General features: G+C 42.6%; 1 protein-coding gene across 1 annotated transcript; it reads left to right on the top strand.

The window, feature by feature from the left end:
• The first annotated feature begins 1,440 nt into the window (after positions 1-1,440).
• On the top strand, positions 1,441-16,830 carry LOC149320999 (zinc finger protein RFP-like). The gene is made up of 8 exons (XM_089492599.1): positions 1,441-1,851; positions 2,588-2,683; positions 5,153-5,383; positions 5,546-5,568; positions 6,607-6,722; positions 10,692-10,745; positions 13,608-13,634; positions 16,268-16,830. The coding sequence occupies exons 1-8, from the start codon at positions 1,441-1,443 to the stop codon at positions 16,828-16,830; spliced, it is 1,521 nt and encodes a 506-aa protein (XP_089348725.1).
• Positions 16,831-21,901: the final 5,071 nt, after the last annotated feature.

The following is a 21,901-nucleotide window of genomic DNA, read 5'->3' as shown; positions in this document are numbered from 1 at the left end:
GGAACCTCAGCCTGTAACTGTATTGTGTTTGTTATTGTGGTAATAAAAAGGGAAGTACTTATTTATAGTACTTTCTTTTTTAGGGCGATGGTGGGTCAGACAGGCTCTCAATCCAGAGTAAAGGTCAACATTTTCCTCTTTGCACTTTTTCTACATGAGAAGACAAGACCATAGGCTTCTGTGTTCTTTTTCCTCTTGTGAAAAGTGAGGCTGAAGTTTTTCTGATAAACCTGTAAAAGGAAAAAGCAGGGAATTACTGCTGAAATCAGAGTACAGGCATAACTTAACAATGTCCCTGGCAATGAAGGTTTTTTCTTTACAAAGTCTTTTTATGACTATATAGCCTATTTTTTCTTCCTCTTCCTCTGTCTACTGGGAAGTGTGTTAACTTCATTAGCATTGGAAGGATAGTGGAAAAAGAACTACACTGAGTGAATAAAACAGTTAAGAAGATAAAAGAGTTAGATGTAGTGTTAGGGGAAAAGAAAAAAGGATTAATAGGGAAGAGAATAGAAGTATGGAATGGTTTGTGTGAGGGAAGAAGAAGAATGTGTTAAAGGAAATCCAAATGGAATTAATGTTTGGCATAAATAAGGTACTGTCCATTTATGGGAAGATGATGGAAAGAAGGAATGTAAGGGAAGAACGGAGCTGAGATATGGAAGAAACCGATGAATTGTTTCTCTAATGGTTTGCTTCTGTGGATGTATATGTCTAGGAGGGATAGGAGGTGTGGTTGGTATTGTGGGATAGATGCATATGTTAGATGTATATGTTTGGACAGTTGTGTATTTGTTTTATGTGCCTATTTTAATTTTAAATCTATAAGGCATTAGAAGGATTGTGAAGGAGGGCTTGGACAAACATAGGCTTTCAGTGTTGAGTTGTAGCTGTGTGTCTGCTGCAGTAAAACTTGCGCTGGAAAGTGTAGATTTCTTCTCTAACTGATTCCACTGTAGTGGTATGTTCCAGTAAATAAGGCTTCCTCACCAACTACCCCTAGACAAGGATCATTTTGTAAAGGGAGAAAAGTGGAGAGCTACTGTTGAAATCAAACCAATGGTCTGGTGGATAAATGGGTAGGCCACCTTGGTGTCTTGCGAGAGTAAAAGAAGTCCTGTTCTTCTCTTGGGGCTGCTTGGAAGCCTCCCTTTCTTCATACCAGCTAGGAAGAAAAAGAATTTAAAAAGCGGTCTTAGCTTGGTACTGGTATTGAAGCTGAAACATAATAGAAAAAGTGCAAATGATAAATGTGTAGAATTTACAAATGCAGAATGCAAGTTAAAAATATGCATAATTATAATTTGCGTAGTATGCAAATTAGATACCCAGGTATGAGAGACTGGAATATGGCAACCCTTTTTTGGTGGGCTTTTGGTTCGATCTCACTGAGCTTTGCTTTAACTAGGTTGCTTTTCATGCTTTCAGGAATTAGCGCCCATGGCAGCTGAGAACTTTGTTGAGGAATTCTGTGAGGAAACAACATGCACCATCTGCCTGGAGTGCTTCAAGGACCCCGTGACCATAGACTGCGGGCACAATTTCTGCCAGGCCTGCCTCAGCCAGTATTGGGAGGAATCTGACAAAGAGGCTTCCTGCCCTCAATGCAGAGAACTGGTTCAGCAAAAGCAGTTCAAGCCAAACAGGCAACTGGCCAACGTTGCCAATCTGGTCAAGAAACTTCAACGGCTAAAAAATGGAGAAGAGGAGGGGGACATGTGCGACAAGCACCAGGGGTTGCTCAAATTCTTCTGTATGGATGATATTACCCCCATTTGTGTGGTGTGCTGCAAGTTCACACACCGCAGTCACAAAGTGGTCCCTATTGAGGAAGCAGTCCAAGACTACAAGGTTTATAAGAACATAAGCACACTTCATTTATACCTTGCCTTTCCCCTGAAACTGGGACTTATTTGTTGTTTTGTGCCTTCAAATCATTTCTGACTTATGACAAGTCTAAGGCAAACCTATCATGGGTTTTTCTGGGGTTGAGAGTGTGTGACTCGCCCAAAGCCACCAAGTACGTTTCTATGGCCTTGCATGGAATCGAATCCAAGGGCAATTGGAATCCAACTTCTTCCTAGAAGACCACATCCCTGTTCTCCAGTGTGGAAGAATAATACCAGTGGCCTAGATATTGGGGGGTTGGTTGTTTTGGTAGGGTCATATTTAGGCAAAGCAATGAACATTTTAAAGGATTACCTAGCAGTGGCAGTATCTTTAGCTGAACATGTGATACAGACATTACAAGCAATAATAAATACTTCAGTGACCTTGGGCAAGTCACAGTCTCCCAGCCTCCGAGGATGACAATGACTAACCCCCTCTGAAGAAACTTGCCAAGGAAACCCTGTGATAAGTTTGTCTTGGGGTCGGAAACAACTTGAAGGCCACAACACACATTCACCTGTTCGCCAAACTGCACAGTTTTGTGCAGGTGAAAAGGAGAAAGTCACACAAGAACTACTGGATCTTCCTCAGGAATTATGTTTTTGAACGAGACTTACTGTATTTTCAGTCTTAAATCAGACAGAAATCATAGACCACTTAATAGAAAGAGCACCTTTTAAAACATTTGTTTTTGCAGGAGAAATTCAAAGCCCTCTTAGAAGTTCTGAAGAAAGAGAAAGGAAAACTAAAGACCCTGAAATCATTTGAAGACCTGAGTAGACATGAATTTCGGGTAGGTGTTCATTGGTATGGCTCACATGTTATGGTCCTGAATGTCTATGGGTAAACTTGCCATGTCTGCTGTTAGTGAAAATAATGATTTTTCTCTTTTCTCTGCCTATGTGGTATTCTTTGCAGAACTTGGAAAAGTTACTTTTTTCGACTGCAAATCCCAGACTCCTCCAGCCACCATGGGCACTTCAGATTTTGATATGTGCATTGCAGTTTACATTCACAATTAGTGCACATGTCTTTTCCATAGATACATAATTCTCTATATGCAGTGTAATGTTGCTTTAACTGAGGCAGGACACAGACCGCCCAAAAAGAGCAGTCTCCCGCCACCCTAGTTTGCTCCGTGGGGAAGCTGCAGCCTCCAGACCGCAGGGCTTCTCCATGGAGCAAAAAGAACCCACAAACAGCGTGTTCTTCTTGTGGCGCATTTGTGACACCGCAATGCGCCAATGACGCACTTGCAGCATCACAAACGTTCCGGGACGTGCGGATGCTAAGCGTCTGTGGCGTCAAAATGGCAGCGCTCGTGTAGACAGAGCACCACCATTTTGTACTTCCAGTACGTACTAGGCTAACCCTAGTATGTATTAGGGTTACGGAGCATCTGAATGGTGCGTGCTCCCTAACCCTACTGCGGCCGCAGCCACGCTACATTTTGCCGGTATGTATCACGCCTGAGTGAATCATTTGAAATCATTCATGTGAAAAAAAGTTAACAGTTTTGGGGCTTTTCACTGACGGAGTTCTTTTAGCTAGCATGGTTAGTGGATATTAACTGGGCAAATGGTCCCCTTCTTCTATGCATACACATTTTAGGAACAGATGAGGTTTTTGTTGTCATAGTCCCAGGTTCCTAGCTAAATTGGCTTGGTGGACATTTCCCCGGCCCCAATTTATTTATTTATTTTATGGTATTTATACCCCACCCTTCAGCTCTAAAGGCTATCAGAGTGGTTTACAAATGTTATTTTTAATTAGACGGTTCCCTGCCCTCAGGCTTACAATCTAAAATCATTTTCAGTCAATAAACCACAAAATTTATAAAATGTTCTTTACATATTGTTCTAAACATCAGTAGCAATATTTCCTGTAATTGTTGACCATCTCTCAATCTATTTTAACTCTTATTACCCCCACCCCCAAAGATACATTAAATATACAGCCTCACATTCTTACAATCCCATTTAAATTTCTTAACATCCAATACTTTCTGAGTATCTCTGGTATTCAGACCTTTTTATTAATTACATTTTTAAAAATTACTATAATGTCTCATTTTTATTTAATTTTTGTACTAAATTCTTCCAGGCCCAAACCCAAATTATTGATATTTTTATGATTTTGAATACATATCACGTGGTGATGGCAGCAAAGTTATTATTAGCTCAATTTTGGAAAAAATAAGGAAGTGTGATCATCTGATGAATGATTGTTGAAATTGGTTGAAATAGTGGAAATTGACAAGTTAACTGGTAAACTAAATTAGAAAGATGTTCAAGCTCTAGAGAGAGACTGGCTTCCGTCAAGGAATTTTATAAAGCAAGATGGAATTAAGGGATAGATAATAAGGAGGAGAGGCTTGATGGACTTTTATATTCTGTCTGTTGTTGTCATTGTGGTTGTATCAAAGTGGTACCTATTTATCTACTTGCACTTTTACATGTTTTTGAACTGCTAGGTTGGCATAAACAGGGACTATGGATAGAAGCTCTGTCATGCAGCGCTTGGGTCTCAAACTACCAACCTGCCAATCTTTCAGTTGCCAGTGTCAATGTTTTGACTGCTGATCCTCAGGTTTTCTTGGCAAGATTGTCTTTCATTGAGACCTAAAATTCCTTTTGGTCCTGGTATTTAATCCCCTGTGCTTTAACCTCCCCCAGTATCTGGCAGCTTGACTAGTATGGTAGCTACCATCTCGGAATTTAAGATCTACCAGCATAGGATTATCAGCGGTTCCACCAATGCATACAGCTCTACCAAGGCTGCAAGCCTTTCAGGATCTGGCTCCACATTTGTGGAAGAGTCTTTGTTTACACCTCCAGCTGGAGGAAGGAAGATCTTACCCACTTTTATGAAGGATTCAAGACCTTCCTCTTTGATTCTCTGGATAGCTGCATTGCTGAGTGTGTCTAAGGTTGCTGAGATAAGTAGTGACTGATAAGGAGTTTTAGTATATTAGCATATCATTTTAGCATTTTACAGGCTTGTGTTTTATCGTCAGTTTTTGATTATATATGTTTGATATCCTGCCCTTTGGTGGAAGGGCATTATAAATAAACCTTATTATTAATATTATTAATCTGAGAGTGAGACTTGCTCAAGGTAGGCCAGTGGGTTTCCATTGCCAAAGGGGAATTCATACTCTGGTCTTCTGGAATGCTAGTCCATCATTCAAACTACTATACAGTACTATACTACTGGCTCTCAATTCTATCTCTGTTTCCTCCTTTACATGTATTCTCTTCAGAAAAAGTTTGAATTGGAGCATCTTAGGGCCAGATCTGCCTTTGACAAAATGCACAAGTTTCTTGAAGAGAGCCAGAGCTTATGGATGGTTCGTCTGGAAGAGATGGTGAAAGAGATGGAGAAGAGGACAGAAAAAAATATGACTAACATCTCTAATGGGATTTCCAGAGTCTCTCAGCTGACCACTGAAATAGAAGAGATATGTGAGCAGCCAGCAAATAAATTCTTACAGGTGAGATTTGCACAGAATGACACTTTTCATGAGGTCTTGATTCTGGGAGCAAGTATTTTTTTTCCCCAAAGACAAGGAAAAGGGAGAAGTAAGTCACCATTAGAATAAGATGGATTCTAATGTTTTGTCTGTGGAGCTAAGACCCATTTCTCTCTTTTTCAGAACATGAGAAATGCTTTGGACAGGTATACAGTTTTTTTCTCATTCCCATTCCTATTTGGGTTGAAAACCTCTGTTCCTAATGGAGCAGCTTTTGAAATCGAATGAGATATTCAGCACTCTTTGTGGTTCATATTGTTTTTTCCGATTCTTCAAATGGGTTGGCATTTCCCTTTTGTTCCTCATCTTGCTCACCCCACTCTATTTGGTTTCTGTTCTGGGTCAACTTCAGTCCTATTTTTAAGAATGAAAGGAAATCAAGCCATAAACATCTTTTGGGTAAAATCAACACAGTCAGCCCTCCACATTTGTGGCTTTGACTTTTGAGGATTTGATTGCTCATGGATTTGATAAATACATTCTCTCTATGAATCTCTAGGTTGTACATCATAACTCTGTTGTCAGCTTCTGCCAAAAGTCACACTGGAGGACCTAGAGATTCCTAGAGATAACACTTTTCTAGGCATTTGTAAATTCTCCAGTGCAATTTCATGATCAATTTCTGGCAGATCTTGACCATAGAATTGTCCTGGAGGATCTAGAGATTTCTAGAGATGTGTTCTCTCAGGTAAAATAAATAGTGGGTTTTTTTATTTGCATTTTTTTCACTTGGGTCCTGTGCCCCTAACCCCAGCAAATGTGGAGGGTCTACTGTAATTAGAAATGGGTTTTCTTTGAATTCTGGGTTCCGACAGTTGAAATAAGATTTATTACGGTCAATGAGCCACACAAGGAGAGGTGTTTGTGACATATCCTCCCTCATATGTCAAAATAATACACCTGGCTTTGAGGTCTATGCTATTTGATTTGGAGAAGAGGTTGCTGTGCCTCGCACAGCAAAATGGGTTGGCCCAGTCCTAAATTATTTCAGAAAATTTCCCCCTTATCCTGAGTGAAATTGATGAAAATTGGAGCTGTTTCTTCACAATGTTTGTGAGTTTTCAAAGGATAGTCTGGGGCCCCTGTGCGTAAAATAAACCCTTGAGTTAAGAGCCTAGCATGCCATTTCATGCTTTCAAGATTACTATTTCTGTTCCTTCAACTGGAGACATATTCCTTTCTAGGTATAAGAAGGACATAGAAGAGTATACACAGGATCTTTCTCCCAGCCTGGATGAAAAGTTCAGATATTCCTGTCTGAAAAATTCTGTTTTAGAGAGGGCTATCGAAAATTATAAAGGTATTTGGGGTAATTTAAATAGGGGCATGGGTGCTAATCTCTCTGTTTGTGTACTTTCAAGTCCTTTCCATTTTAGAGTGACCCTAAGGTGAAGCTATCATAGGGTTTTCTTGGCAAGATTTTTCCCGAGGAGGTTTGCCCTTGCCTTCCTGTGAGGCTGAGAGAATATGGCTTGGTCAAGGTCACCCAGTGCATTTCCATGGTTGTGTACACATTTCAAACCCTCATTTCCCAGAATCCTAGTCTCAAACTGCTACACCATTCTGGTTTCTGAGAGTACGTATCTTAATTCTGTGCTGTTTCTGATTTAAGGGACAGCTGAAGGTTGCCTCAGGGTATCTGAGTAGACATTTTTATTCCCTACCCCCATCTTTCTTTCTTTTTGTGGTTCTTCTGGGGAGGTGGAAAACTTAAAGAAAAGCTGCTCCTCCCTCCATAAATGGACCTGTGTCATAAGAATGTAAGAAGTATAGAGAATCAGACTAAAGAAGGCCACAGTGACCAACCAGATCATAGAACTGCAGAACTGAAAGAAACCCCAAGAGCCACCCAGTCCAACCCCATTCTGCCGTGCAGGAATACAATTAAAGCAATCCTGACAGATGGCCTTCTAGCCTCTGTTTAAAAACCTCCAAAAGAGAAGACTCCGCAAAACATATTCCACTGTCAAACAGGATTTACTGTCAGTAAGTTCTTCTTAATGTTGAGGGGAAATCTCTTTTGCTGTAGTTTGCATCCACTGCTCCATGTCCTAGTCTCTGGAGCTGCAGAAAACAAATTTGTTCCATTTTCAGTATTACATTCCTTCAAATATTTAAACATGGCTAGCATGTGACCCCTTCATCTTCTCTTCTCAAGGGTAAACATAATCAGCTCCCTATGTTGTTCCTCACATAGTTTCCAGACTCTTTACCATTTTAGTCCCCCTTCTCTGGGCACGCTCCAGTTTCTCAACATCCTTTTTAATTATGGAGCCCAGAAGTGACACAGTATTCAAGGAGGGGTCTGACCAAAGCAGAATAGAGTGGCACTATTACTTCCCTTGATCTAAACAATCTGCTCTTATTGTTTCAGTCCAGAATTGCATTGGCTTTTTAAGTTGCTGCATCACACTTTTGATTCATGTTCAGCTTGTGGTCCACCAAGACTCCTAGATCCCTTTCATACAAACAGTTGTCAAGCCAGGTGTCAACTATCCTGTATATGTGCATTTTATTTTTACTGCCTAAATGTAGTGCCTTACATTTTGCTTGTTGAAATTCATTTTGTTTTAGCCCAACTTCATTCTGTCACGGTCATGTTGAATTCTGACCCTGTCCTATGGGGTATTAGCTATCCATCCTAATGTGGTGTCATCTTCACATTTCAAAAGCATGCCCTCTGTTCCATCATCCAAATCATTGGTCAATCAATTACAAATCCACCTAACAATCATCTTGACTAGCCTACAGTTTACTAGTTCATTTTGAAGAATATCATGGGGACCTTGTCTCCCTTGAAAAACCCATAAAAAGCTCATAACCCCCTAATGCTTCCCAGCAAGTGATACTCAAAGACATACTGCCCCTGGTGTGTGTGTGTATGTCTGCCTTCAAGTAGCCTGTTGACTTATGATAACCCTATGACTTTCATAGGGTTTTCTTAGACAACGAATATTCAGAGGTGGTTTTTCCAGTTCTGTCCCCTGAAATTTAGCTTGCAGCACCTGCTTTTTTGTTATCAATCTCCCATCCATGTACCAATCAAGCCTAACCCTGCTTAGCTTCTAAGATCAAATGTGATACTAGAAGGAAATTCAGTGGAGTGGGTTCTGATTTTGGGGATCTGTTTCAGGGTTTTTTGTCTGAACTTTAAAGTAAGTATCTGAGGGCCCGAAGAGACAGGCCAAAATAAAGCTGCTTTGGGCCACTTTGGAAGTGTGCTGCTTAAATGACGTATGCGTCCTAAGAAGCCGGAAGCCATGCTAAAGCTATGCTCCAGTCCTAAGGACAGGAGTGCAGCTTTGGTGCAGCTTCTGGCCTCTTAAGATGCGTGTGTCATTTAAGCAGCATACCTTCAAAGCGACCCGAAGCAGCTTTATTTTAGTCTGTCTGTTTGGGCTCTGAGATGCTGAATGCCATCTCCTTCCCTTGCTCAACCCTTTGGGTTGTTCCTTTAAAGTTTAGAATAAAATCAGATGTGGATTCCCCACCTCACATCACAGCTACCAGTCTGTACTGGAAGATATTCTTATTCATCATAGGAAGGATGATATCTCCATCCTTCCTGAATTTGTCCATATTTCTTTTATAGCCACACAATTTGGCAGTCATCACTACATCTTGTGGTAGTGAATTGTACAGTTTAACCATGAGCAATATAAAGAATTGCTGCCTTTTAGCTTTTCCAAATCTCCTACCATGCAGCTTTCGTGAATAAACTCAAATTCTAATATTATGGGAAAAGAGGAGAATCTTCTTCATCTCACTGAGCAGAATTTCTTACACTCTTCTCATGTCTCCTCCGCTATCCTGTGTTGGTGTCAACACAAATCCAGATCTCCCAGAGAGAGAATACAGGAGGCAGCAGAACAAGGGAGAATCCCAGAGGGATGCATGGCTCACTGGCAAAGATGACACAGCAGTGTAGTCAGGCCAGCCCAAGTCATACACAGTCAAGCAATTAACCCAAACAACAATCCAAATAGGAGATCCAGAAGCATAGTCCTTAATGGAAGAAGGTTTGAGATTATCAGGAGTCAGGAATGTTGCATTGACCAGATAGAACTGTTGTGAGCAACAAATTCCCCAAGGGAGGTGCTAGAATTTATGGCCTGTTGTCATGAGGCAGCTGTTCCTTCATTAAGAAGTGTTAGGTTCTTAAACGCTCCAACTTCCATTAATGTTAGCTGCCCTCAAGTCAGCCCAGACTCTCGGCGACTCTGAGGATGAGACATCTCAAAACAACCTGTCCTCAACTGATCTGCTCAGGTCCTGCAAATTCATGCCTAGTGAGTCAAACTATCTGTCATGTGGTCTTCTTCTCTGTTGCCCCTCAGCTTCTCTAGCATTATTGTCTTTTATATTGAGTCATGCTTTCTCATTATGGCCCCATACAGACTGGCCAAAATAAAGCTGCTTCGAGTCACTTTAGAAGTATGCTGTTTTCATGATACATGCGTCCTAAAAGTCTGGAAGCCATGCCAAAGACACAATCCAGTCGTAAGGACTGGAGCACAGTTTTGGCACAGCTTTTGGACTCTTAGGATGCACGCATAATTTAAACAGCATACCTCCAAAGTGACTCGAAGCAGCTTTATTTTGGCCAGTGTGTATGGGGCCTATGTGGCCAAAATATGGCAGCCTCAATTTCATCAAGTTGGCTTCCAGGGAGTATTCAGGCTTGATCTGACCAAGGACCCATTTGTTTGTGTTTTTGGCTGTCCACAATATCCTCAGCACTCTTCTTCAGCACCACGTCTCAAATAAGTTGATTTTCTTTTTAACCGCTTTCTTCGCTGTCCAGCTCTCATATTCATACATAGTGCTGGGGAATACGATGGCTTATATGATTCTAACTTTAATGTTAGTGTTATATTTTTACACTTTAGGATCTTGTCTAGTGCTTTCTTGACGGCCCTTCCCAGTCCTAGTGTTCTGATTTCTTGACTACACTCTCCATTCTGATCAACGTTTCATCCAATTTACAGGAACTTTTAAAATTATTAGCTTTCCTCACTGTCTACGTTGAATTTATGTAGACTTCCATAGTCCTTCCTTTTCCTTCCTTAGTTCTGCCATGGTAGGTGCTGTCAGTTCTCTGTCTTGCTCTTCAGAAACTGTCATACCTTCTGGGTCCGCTGTCTCACTATCATGGCCATCTCCCTCATCTTGACCTTCTGCTTCACTGTCTGAGTCTGAGTGCTGGTTTCTTAGCGCATGTACAATTATCTGATTTAGTTGTTTTGTTACCTTTTTCCTTCTTCAACAGAATTTGTTGAGACAGCTCTGAATCCAAGCATTTTGCAACCATCTGTGCACCCAGGTAATTTTTGGGTTTTTTAAAATGGGGTATGATGATTAAGCTACATTTTAGGGGAGATGTGAATGCTAATCCTGGGAGATCCCCGTTTTCCTTACTTCCTCCCCACGCCTTTCTTTCTGTAGTAAGCATTTAAATCAGGGATGTACAACTGTTGGAAGTTACGTAGTTGCCCTTCTCACAATTTTTATTTATTTATTTCTCTCTAGTGCCCCTGGGTATTTCCTCAAGGTTTTGTAGCACTTTTTCGGCCTTTCCCCCCAACATGAAGTGATCAGAAGTGAATTTCCAAGTCACTTTCTGTTGGGAAAAAAAGAAAGGAAGAAAAAGCCTCACTATAGGTCTAAAACAGCCTGGAGGATGGATTTTTGGCCCCAGAAGCTGCAAAATGATTTGATAAGCCACTTGCCCTGTCCCTGATTTAAATAACTCAGCTTAAATAAATAAATAAATAAATAATAAACTTTATTTGTATACCGCCCTTCGAAACATCAGGGCGGTTCACAGCAGACATCCATACAATTATTAAAACAACATATTAAAACATAAACTGGGAATATGTTGACTTTGAAGTGCAAACCCCATTGTGTTAAGTGGGATTGATGGCTCAAATATATGAGTACCATCAGCCCTTTGCATCCACAGATTCTTTATCCATGGATTCAACCATCCCTGCCTTGAAAACATTAAAAAAATATATAAATTCCAAAAAGCAAAGATACACGGACTTGTCATGCGGATGGCAAGCCCTAATACAATGAATGGGGCGCATGGCTATATGCACGATTTGCCTTATGCGGGGTGGTGGTGGTTTGGCACAGATCCCCGTGTAAGGCAAGGGCAGACTGTATAAGGAACACCATTTTACTATGTCATTGTATTTAATGGGACTTGGGCATTCACAGATTTTGGCATCCATGGGGCTGTCCTGGAACCAAACTACAGCAGATACCAAAGGCTAATGTGGACTGTTAACATAAGAGTGTGTTTTTGGCATAGCAAGAGATATTGGCTATGGTCACAAAAATCTGACTAAATCTATGTATAATTTTTTTATTTTTATTTTTGCTTTGTCTTAGGCTTTTTCAATCAGGGTTCCTTGGAAACCTAAGGTTCCATGTAATACTGATTTTTTTTTTAAAATAGCACTCCTTTGCTAATTGTGTATTTTGTTTTATTTTGCTGTACAGCCAACACGGATGAATATGTCCCTTTGGGGATGTTGGCATGCTTTTTGAAAGCTTAGTTGCTACTTGTGTCACATAGAGATGATGGGGGTGTTTGATACTGTATGATTGTTTCTGAGCCCTTCCTTTTGCTTATTTTAGCCTTGTTTTAACAACACCTTGGGTGCATCATCACAATGAAAGAGGCAATAAGAATAAATGCTGTAAGACTTGCAGTGAATCCAAATTAGCACAAAGAAACTTCATTTAAAATTTTACTTTGTAGTAAAGGTACCATAAGTCAAAATGTAACTTGAAGGCACATAACACAATTCTATACTAGAGAGCTCCAGGAATCAATAGGATGCAGCTATGGGACCATTGTACTATAACTGTGTGGTGAGAAAGAGACCATAGAGAATGGGTATCTGGAGAGTCATATAGCCTGGCCTCCCCCAGTGACAGTTTTACCACTTGCCCTGTCAGCCTTTGAGGTTCTTGGCTTTTAACATCTAGCTGAGGTAGAGCTTTGAAAAGGCCTTTTTATTTTGCACTGTAACTCCCAGAATCTCCCAGATGGCATAGCTGGGAGGGGGGGGATTGGGGGGGGGGGTTGTAGTAAAGAAAAGGGAGGGTTCCCCAGCTATAAACTCAGCCTTCTCTGACCTACAACTTTCCAGATGTTTTTGGCATCAGCATCATCTTACTCTTGCAAGCCTGGGTAATGCTGTTGTCATGGATGAAGTCCTGAATGCCGTGTTGCCTTATTGTGCATGGACACTAGTATTGAGCAGCTTTACCAACCATGTCTCTCAAGGTCCAGTGGCCAGGACAACCCAGGCCCTGTTGGCTGACCAGAAAACACTGGGTGCGTTAGTGTGTGCACGCATTGTTTTCCTTTCCCTGAAATGGCTCCTCCAACCCAGTGATTCTCAACCTTTGCTCCTGCAGCTGTTTGGGACTTCAGCTCCCAGAAGGGCAAGCCAGCATGGCCAAATGCCATGGATTTGGGAAGCTGAAGTCCAAAACATTTATTGGTTCAGCACAGAGCTTTATGCAACACTATTACCCTGTTTCCCCAAAATAAGACATACCCATAAAATAAGCCAGAGCAGGATTTCCAAACATTTGTGCAGTATAAGCCATACTCTGAAATGGTGATAGCCCAGTGCAGAACGGAAAGGGATGGGAAAGGAACAGAAAGATTGGGGCCAATGGTTCTAAAGGAAATGGAGTTGCACGAAATTCAGGATGGAATTCTGGGTTTGAAGTATTATGATGATGTTCCAAAAGAAGATGACTTAAGTATATTTGAATAAATGTAGGTTGTTGTACCATACTTAATAAAAATAAGACCTCACCTGAAAATAAACCATAGTGTGTCTTCTTAAGGAAAAATAAATATAAGACAGTGTCTTATTTTGGGGGAAACACGGTATTACTGACTGATCCAAATGGGGTCTGGGACCCTCCTCTCCACACATAATAACATCTCTGGAGCATGCATTGAACCAAAGGGCAGAGGACCAATTCTGAAGCAGAGTCAGCCACTCCAACTGTGTTGAAGAAGCTGAAGGAGTTAATCCAGTTTCCTAATTTAAAGTATTCATCTTCAGGATGCATGTGGGGTTTTCCTTTGTCTTCTATTTTTAGTGGTGGTTTGACTCTCAGTTTGTCCCCTTTTTTGTTTCCCTAACAGATCGTCTGAAGGAATTTGCAAATAAAGGTAACTGTCTGAAAGAAACTCAAATGGCATGGGAAACCTTTTGTGGTGTCTCAATAGCAGCCCCTTATGCAGTAGTACAATCAGGTTATGTTAGGCCCCATTCATACTGGTCTAAAAGACCTGGAAGGAACTGGGCTGATCCGGATGCCCCTCCCCCGAATCGCTCCGTTAGCAAGTGCCCACTACAAATTTGAAATCGAATGCATTTTGACCTGCAAATTAGAAATCGAATGCATTCTGTGTCTGCTGGCGAGGTGGCTGCTGCCAATCAAGCTATCGTCATGGTGACGTTTGCAGGGCATCGGGGAAAGTGTCCTCCCTTTTTAAAGAGGCAGGCACAGGGGTTTCAGCGGCTGAAGCAGGGAGAGAGATGCCTCTCTCTCTCTCTCTCTTTTTATAAACCTGTGGGCTTTGGGGTCAGATCTGCCCCTGTCCCAGGCAAAGGATGGGATTGCCATGCATTTTTTTTATGCTTTTAAAAGCAACATTAGCTTTCCCTTTGCTTCCCTTGCTGTATCTGCTCAAGAAGACAAACCATGCGCATATTTGCTCCAAAAAAATTGTTAAAAATGTAACATTGATTGTTTGCAACATTTGTAGCTTCCCCCTCTGCAGAAGGCAAGGAGATCCAAGGATATAAAGTGCAAGCCCAGCTCCATCTGCCTCTGGAATACAAACATAATGTATTCAATGCGCATATTTGCTCCAAAAAAATTGTTAAAAATGTAACATTGATTGTTTGCAACATTTGTAGCTTCCCCCTCTGCAGAAGGCAAGGAGATCCAAGGATATAAAGTGCAAGTCCAGCTCCATCTGCCTCTGGAATACAAACATAATGCATTCAATGCGCATATTTGCTCCAAAAAATTGTTTGAATTTGAAAAGGGGGGGGGGTTTGCCTGACATGAGCTCCGTTCGTGACCTGAATTTTTAGCTCCTGCAAGGGAAGGAATGCCCAGCGACAGAGGGCTTTGGGCAGGGGATGCAGGGAAAAGAGGCTCCTAAAGAATGCCTTCCCTTGCTCTCTTCTTCCCAGGGCTCTTTCCTCCTCCCCCTCCCCTCCGATGAGGGGAGGAAATGCCTTGCCCTTTGCCCACCCTCTGACCTAAATCCCTCCCTCAATTTGCCTCGATCGTGATCGAGGCCAAGTTCTCATTCCCAGGACCCGGGGTTTTCCAAAAGAAACGGTATTTGCGCCGATTTCAAAAACACCGCGCTAGGGGCCATTTAACACGGAATGGGTGTGCAAGCCCCGGATTCGCTTGTGTGAGATTCGGGGTGAGTAGGAACTTCACGTGATTGAATCGGTTTCAGAACCGATTTTTTTTGTAATGTGAATGGGCCCTTAGGCTGGTTTGTGGTCCAAAGAGATTGTCTCACTCTGTAGCAGCAGATTTCGTTAGATAATGGGCTACTAGGGCATTGGGTAATGATTGAACTACTTCAGTAAAATTTAGCTGATGTGTTCTTTTTTTCTGCACCCAAAACCTGGGTTGGAACAGTTCTTGGACAGGATGGTTAGCTAAGGTGAGATGGGTTGGGATGAAGCGGGAATATTGTATAGTGGTTAGAGTGTGAGATTGAGAGGTCTGGGTTCTAGTTTCCACTGAGTCAAGAAACTCAATGGATGGTCTTGGATTAATCCAGATCTGCCATACAGCTCGTTGTGAGAATGAAGTGGGAAGGAGCCTTGAGTTTCTTTAAGGAAAAATGGAATATAAATAGTATGACATGTGGATAGGATCTGCTGTGGCATTCTGTCAAAGAGTACAATCTAGGAAATGCAATTTTAGTAGCTCACTAAATGAAATCTGTATGACATAGTGATTTGAGTGCTGGGTTAGAGCTCTAGAGATCAGCATTCATTTCCCTGCTCAGTCATACTTTAAATTGAACAGTTGTAATTGTTTTATATTATTCAATTGTATTTTATCTTTTTAAAGTGCCATTTTAAATAATTTTAATACAGTAAGAGTGTGACTTGTCTAACATCACCCAATGGGTTGCTATGACCAAGTGAAGATTCAAATCCTGGGCTCCGGAGTCGTAGTCCAACACTTAAACCACTACACTATATTGAGCCAGTTTTTTGGATTACAACTCATAGAATCCACCAGCCAGCACAGTCTGAGCCTCGGATGAATGGCTTGTAGAGGACCACATGGGATTAGGATAAGGGCAGAATTTGGAAGTTTATAGTTACTGGATTAAAACTCACAGGATCTCCTAACTAGAATAGTCATGCCGGTTGGGGCATTCTGAGATTGGTAGTCCAACCAGTGTAACTTTTCCAAGTCTGGACAAGTTCCAATGAAATTTTGGAAGAAGGTGCAATGTGAGTGCGAGTCTCCAGTAGCTGTTTACCCTCAGCCCACACAGGCTTCTATGGCTGCATCCACACTACAGAAATAATTCTGTTTGACACCACTTTGATGGCCATGGCTTCAGGCTATGAAACTCTTGGAACTGTAGTTTGTTTTGGCACCAGAGCCCTCTGACAGAGAAGGCTCAGTGTCTCATAGAACTACAGTTTCATAGCATTGAATCATGCCAGTTAAAAGTGGTGTCGACCTGGATTATGCCTGCAATGTGGATGCAGCCTCTGACATATTCACTTGTTTTGTCTCCTGCAGTGTGTGTGACGTTTGATCCAGACACGGCTCATCCCTACCTCAGACTGTCTGAGGATCTGATGACTGTGTCATGGGAAACTAGAAAGAAGAAAAGAGAACATCTGAAGAAGACCTTGCCTAACAACCCAGAGAGATATAGCTGGGAGACTTGCGTGTTGGGCAGTCAGAGATTTACCACTGGAATCCATTGGTGGGCAGTGGAAATAGGGGGGATGGGGAGCTGGGCTATAGGGGTTGCAAAGGAATCCACCAAGAAAAAGGGAGTACTACAGATGAATCCTGTTGAGGGGGTCTGGTCTTTGAGGAAGCCATTCCACTCTGCCTCATACCTTGCATGTGAGCTTGTGGCAGTGATCATGCCTGAGCCAATTGTTTTGAGGTTGAAACAACAGCCCACCCAAATTCTTGTGGTCCTGGATTATGAGGATGGCCGGGTAGAATTTTTTGATGGTGATACCAATGGATTCATCTTTGCTTTCAACACAGGATCTTTCGGTGGGGAGACAATCCGTCCTTTTTTTGATTTGCGGGAAACGGGTTTCTGTTTGAAGTGCTTACATTGAGCTCAGGAAAAGTTAGGGTTTTTTTTGGACTGCAGCTCCCCTAAGCTTCCAGCCAGGATTACCACTGACCATTGTGATGGGGGAATTCAGGAGGGAGAGGGTGCAGTCCAAAAGCCTGACTTTCCATGCTCCAAGATAAAGTTGGACAAGTGGAGAGCTCAGGCTACCAGCACAGAGTTGTTAAGTAATGGGGAGGAACTGCCACTTGTAACATAAATTGGTTTTAAACTTTGACTTTTTAAAAACTCTAATTTATTTCTTTGCAGATGTATGAGTTTGTTGGAGCTGATGCTTTTAATGGTGTTCGATCATTTTAACACAATTTTTTAAAACGGGAAAATAAAGTTTTGTTTGGAATACCTTTCAAGATAGTTAACTGTGTGCATTTTGGTACAGGGGCTATCCCACATTTGCTATCCCAAGTAGGTGAACTATTTAAGTTTTTCCTGTTTTTTGGTTTTCCCAAATCCTATTATTTTAAAGAAGCATCTCTTCCCAAGATAAAGCGGTAATAATGGGATTACGCCAGGCTACAATGGTTTCATAGAGATGTGGGGAGAGGGGGGAGAAAACTCAGAAATCATCAGCATTCATGACATCAGCACCAGCACTGGAACCCCCCTCCCCATTTCCCCTTACAATATTCCATCTGCAGCCATAGAATCCTTTGTGTCACAATTGGACTCTCCACCTTTACAAGGCCTCCTGTTCCGGTTCCTTTTTCTTTTCACTCAGCATTTTCCTCCCCACCGACTCATCATTTCTCCCTCAACTACCAACCGACTATCCATCCTTTTCAGTTCCTTTTTGTAGAGAGTGTAGTGGATGACAACCCCATCATCCCCAGCCCGCAACTGCCATCATCTCCTGGCCAGCGGAGCCAGTTGTAGTATTCATCCAGAATAATAGCTCCCTTTTTGGCTACGCAATTCAGTTCCTGCTCCATCTCTCTGTTTCACCTCTGCTTTTCTTCACCCTCCCCATTCATCTTTCCATCCTTTTTTCCTAATCTTCTCCTTCTGTGCTTCCCTCCCTCACCCTTAGCCTCTCTCCATCTTTCCTCACTTTCAGCCTTTCCAATCACTTTTTTTCCTTCTCCTTCCCCGTGATTTCTTCTTGCCTTCCATCTCCCTCTACCCTAATTTCCCCTCCCCTTTCCAGATCCCCCCCTCTCTCAAGATCTTCTTTTCCTTCATTTACTGTCGTCTTAATGGAGAGAAGAGGATATCCGCCCTGCCACTGCCGCCTCATTGAGGCCTGTCCTGCACCGGTCCTGCAGGTCAGCCCTCCTCCGCAGCTCCGTCCCATCCCTTTGGACTGGCTCCAACACCCTAGGCCCAGGAAGAGGCAGCCTCGCCCGCCTCTCTGGGCCTTGGGACCCCGGGCCGAGGCGGAGGCCCAGCTTCGCCGTGAGACCATCCAGGCCCGGAAGCTGGCCTGGAACGAGCGGAGGAAGGAGGCATTCCAGCCCACCTCAGTGAGCTGTTATTCCTACAATGAGAGGCTGGATCCTCCTGAGCCGGCCCTGATGAAGGCAGAAGAGGAAGAGGAGAGGGAGGTGGAGGAGCCACCACAGAGGAGGCCAAACAGATCAAGACAGGAGCAGCTGCCACTAATCCTTCATCAATCTACAGTGGAGCTGCCACAACTTGTGGGCCAGATGGCCTCCATCAAGGCCATAGAGGAGTCAAAGAAGAGGGAGGCCTTCCTCCCCAGCATTCACCACTCTCGGCCCGCTCTGCAACCTCATCTGGCCTCCTGCAGGAGCTCTGTCTGCCTCCCATTGGCCCCCTGAGAAGGAAGAGGATGAAGCCTTATGGGGCCCCGCGCCTTGAGCATGCATGCACATAGAGAAGTTTTCCCACCTTCCACTGCCCCTGAAAACAACACATGTGCAGAAGGGTTTCCTTGCTCTCCATCTGTACAAGGGGAGGAGGTGTTTTTCCCGCGAGAAGGGCTTTTCTGGGCTGGCTAAACAGGGCCTCAGTCAGGAGAACGACGACGCATGCACAGAGAGATACAACCTCCAAATGGTTTACAAACTGACCAAGAAAATCCAGCAAATGCTGCACTCAATGAAGGACAATAGACATCCTCTCACAGCCGCAGGAGTTTACTGCATACCATGCAGCTGCGGACAAGTCTACATAGGGACCACCAAACGCAGTGTGCAAACAAGAATCAAGGAACACGAGAGACACTGCAGACTGGGTCAGCCAGAAAAATCAGCAGTAGCAGAACATGCCACTAACCATTCTGGGCATAAAATACTGTTTGAAAACACTGAAATTCTGGACCATGCGAACAACTATCATGTCAGAATGCACAGGGAAGCCATTGTAATCCACAAACACCTGGACAACTTCAATAGGAAAGAAAGAACCCTTAAAGTGAACAAAGTTTGGCTATCAGTCCAGAAAAACAGCAAAATTGGGACTCAGCAAATGCAAATGAGAAACCACCCAGGGTCAGGGGCTTTCATAGCAGACAATGAACACTAATTAAACAGACACAAATCCTGTTTGCATATCCTCCCATCTTGAGGCCTTGCCATTCAACACAGAATACACAGATTAACACGGGAATCACTCCTCCCTACCCAGGGTCACACAGTATATATATATCAACTCTCTTCCATGCCAGCATCCTCTGAAGATGCCAGCCACAAATGCTGGCAAAATGTCAGAAATAAACTCTTCTAGAACATAGCCACATACCCCTCAAAACCCACAAAAAACAATGGCTCTTCGGCTTAGAAAGAGGGATGAGTACCACCCTCTACAGTCAGTTACAAATAGACATTCATGTCAAGGAACTACCTGTACTTTTATATATGTCTGTGTGTGTACGCACACACACACACAAATATGTACGTACATATGTCTTCCTGGTGTGTGATCACTTTTTTCTTTGATCTTTTGGGGAGAAATGGGTTCTTAAATCTCTAGTTTGGCAAAGACCTGCTTGGTGCTTCATTCTCAGAAGGCTTGTAGTTTTAAAATCCAGAGACTGGGGGTCCAGTGATATTGGCCCATTCTGTATTTCAAGCTGAGGAGCGAAGCCTGAAACTCCACAATGTTCACCTCTGTATAGCTGTATTGATTTATTTATGCAATTGATTGATATGGATAATTGTACTGGTTATCTGTAGATATATTGCATAGCCATGTATGTAATAAAATGTGGTTATTTTCAGTTCCTTTGCATCAGAGTCACTGTCTCATTTGTTGGGTAGTCAAGTCCTAACAGACCTCCCTTCCTCTTTAAGAGCAAGAGGATTGGCTAACAGGGCTTTTAGTTTATTTTTATTTCACTGTATGTATTTTTATATTAATGTATGTTGTTTATCTGTACTGTTTTTATCCCACTGTAAACCGCCCTGATCTTTGGAAGGTGCGGTATAAAAATAAAAAATTTATTTTTTTATTTTTATACCTCAGGTCGCAGTCCAACGGATAGAGTATGGGAGGAGATAGCAATCCAGTAGACAGAGTTTGGGAGATCGCAGTCCAATAGGCAGAGCTCTCATTGTTGCTCACCATTTGACAATCAGAATCATAGAGTTAGAAGAGACCCCAAGGGCCATCCAGTCCAACCCCCATGCCATGCAAGAACACCAGTCAAAAAGCACCCCTAACAGATGGCCATCCAACCTCCGCTTAAAAAGCTCCAAAGAAGGAGACCCCCACCACTGTCCGGTAAGTGTTTCCCACTATTGAACAGCTCTGACTGTCAGAAAGTCCTTCCTTATGTTTAGGTGGAATCTTTTCCTGTAGTTTGAATCTATTGTTCTTTGTTCTATTATTATTATTATTCTAGTCTCTGGAGCCATGGAAAAAAAGCTTCTTCCCTCTTTGATATGACATATCGACATATAAATATATATTTAAGCAAGACTATCATGTCCCCTCTTAAGCGTTTTATCAGGCTAAACACTCCCAACTCCCTTGGCTTGTTTTCCACGGCTCCAGAGACTGATAAGAAGCAATGGAATCAAATTCACAAGGTGTAGCTTCCAGAACTGTCACCATATTGATTACCCTGCTCTGGACACATTTAGCTTCTCACCACCCTTTTTTAATTGTGGTTCCCAGGGCTGGATACAGTATTCCAGGTGGGGCCTGACCAAAGCAGAATAGTGGCACTATTCCCTTGATCTAGACACTATTATTGATGCAGCCTAGAATTGCATTGGCCTTTTTAGCTGCTGCATCACACTGTTGACTCATGTTCAGCTCGTGGTCTACTAAGACTCCTAGATCATGTTGTCTAGCCAGTTGTTTCCCATCATATATCTGTGCATTTCTTTTTTTCCCCCTGCCTAGGTGTAGGACAGGGGTAGGCAACCTTTTTGAGCCGGGGGCCGGGTTCCTGTCCCTCAGACAACTGGGGGGCCGAAGCCAAAAAATAAATAATTAAATAATTTTTAAAAAATTATATAAATAAATAAACCGGGACAAATGTAGGACAAAATTTTCAAATGGATGACACTTTTTTTTAAAATGGAGGACACACGAAAAAATTTGTTGATTTTTTAAAAAATGTTAATATAAATGCATGTTTCTGAGGCTTCTATAGACAATTGCCCCCCCTTGCCCGCCGCTTGCCCGCCGCTTGCCCCCCTTGTCCGCCTCCTCCTGATAGGCCAAAGGCCCCGGCGGCAATCGGTGGCAGGACCGGGCTGGGGCCGGTCCCAAGGCCTCGCCGGGCCGCATCCGGCCCACGGGCCGCAGGTTGCCTACTCCTGGTGTAGGACCTTACATTTCCCTGTGTTGAAATTTATTTTGTTACCTTTGGCCCAGCTTTATAATCTATTAAAGTCATTTTGAAGTTTGATCCTATCCTCTGGGGTATTAGCTACTGCTCCTACACCACTCCTTGGTGTCATCTGCAAATTTGATAAGCATGCCCTCTATTCTTTTATCCAAATTGCCGATAAAGATGTTGATAATCAATGGGCCCAGGACAGAACCCTGTGGCACAGCATCAAGGGAAGTAATAGTGCCACTCTTTTCTGCTTTGGTCAGGCCTCACCTGGAATACTGTGTCCAATTCTGGGCACCACAATTCA

Source organism: Sceloporus occidentalis, unplaced genomic scaffold (genome assembly GCF_023333645.1).
Source record: "Sceloporus occidentalis isolate IW3139 unplaced genomic scaffold, rSceOcc1.0.p SCAF_1, whole genome shotgun sequence".
Lineage (NCBI taxonomy): Eukaryota > Metazoa > Chordata > Lepidosauria > Squamata > Phrynosomatidae > Sceloporus > Sceloporus occidentalis.
This window is presented reverse-complemented; position numbering and strand designations above follow the sequence as displayed.

Coding starts and splice junctions, on each gene's coding strand:
- LOC149320999 (XM_089492599.1), top strand. CDS start 1,441: ATGGCAGCTGAGAACTTTGTTGAGGAATTCTGTGAGGAAACAACATGC. Junction 2,684..5,152: donor TGAGTAGACATGAATTTCGG/GTAGGTGTTCAT, acceptor TATTCTCTTCAG/AAAAAGTTTGAATTGGAGCA. Junction 6,723..10,691: donor GGCTATCGAAAATTATAAAG/GTATTTGGGGTA, acceptor CTTCTTCAACAG/AATTTGTTGAGACAGCTCTG.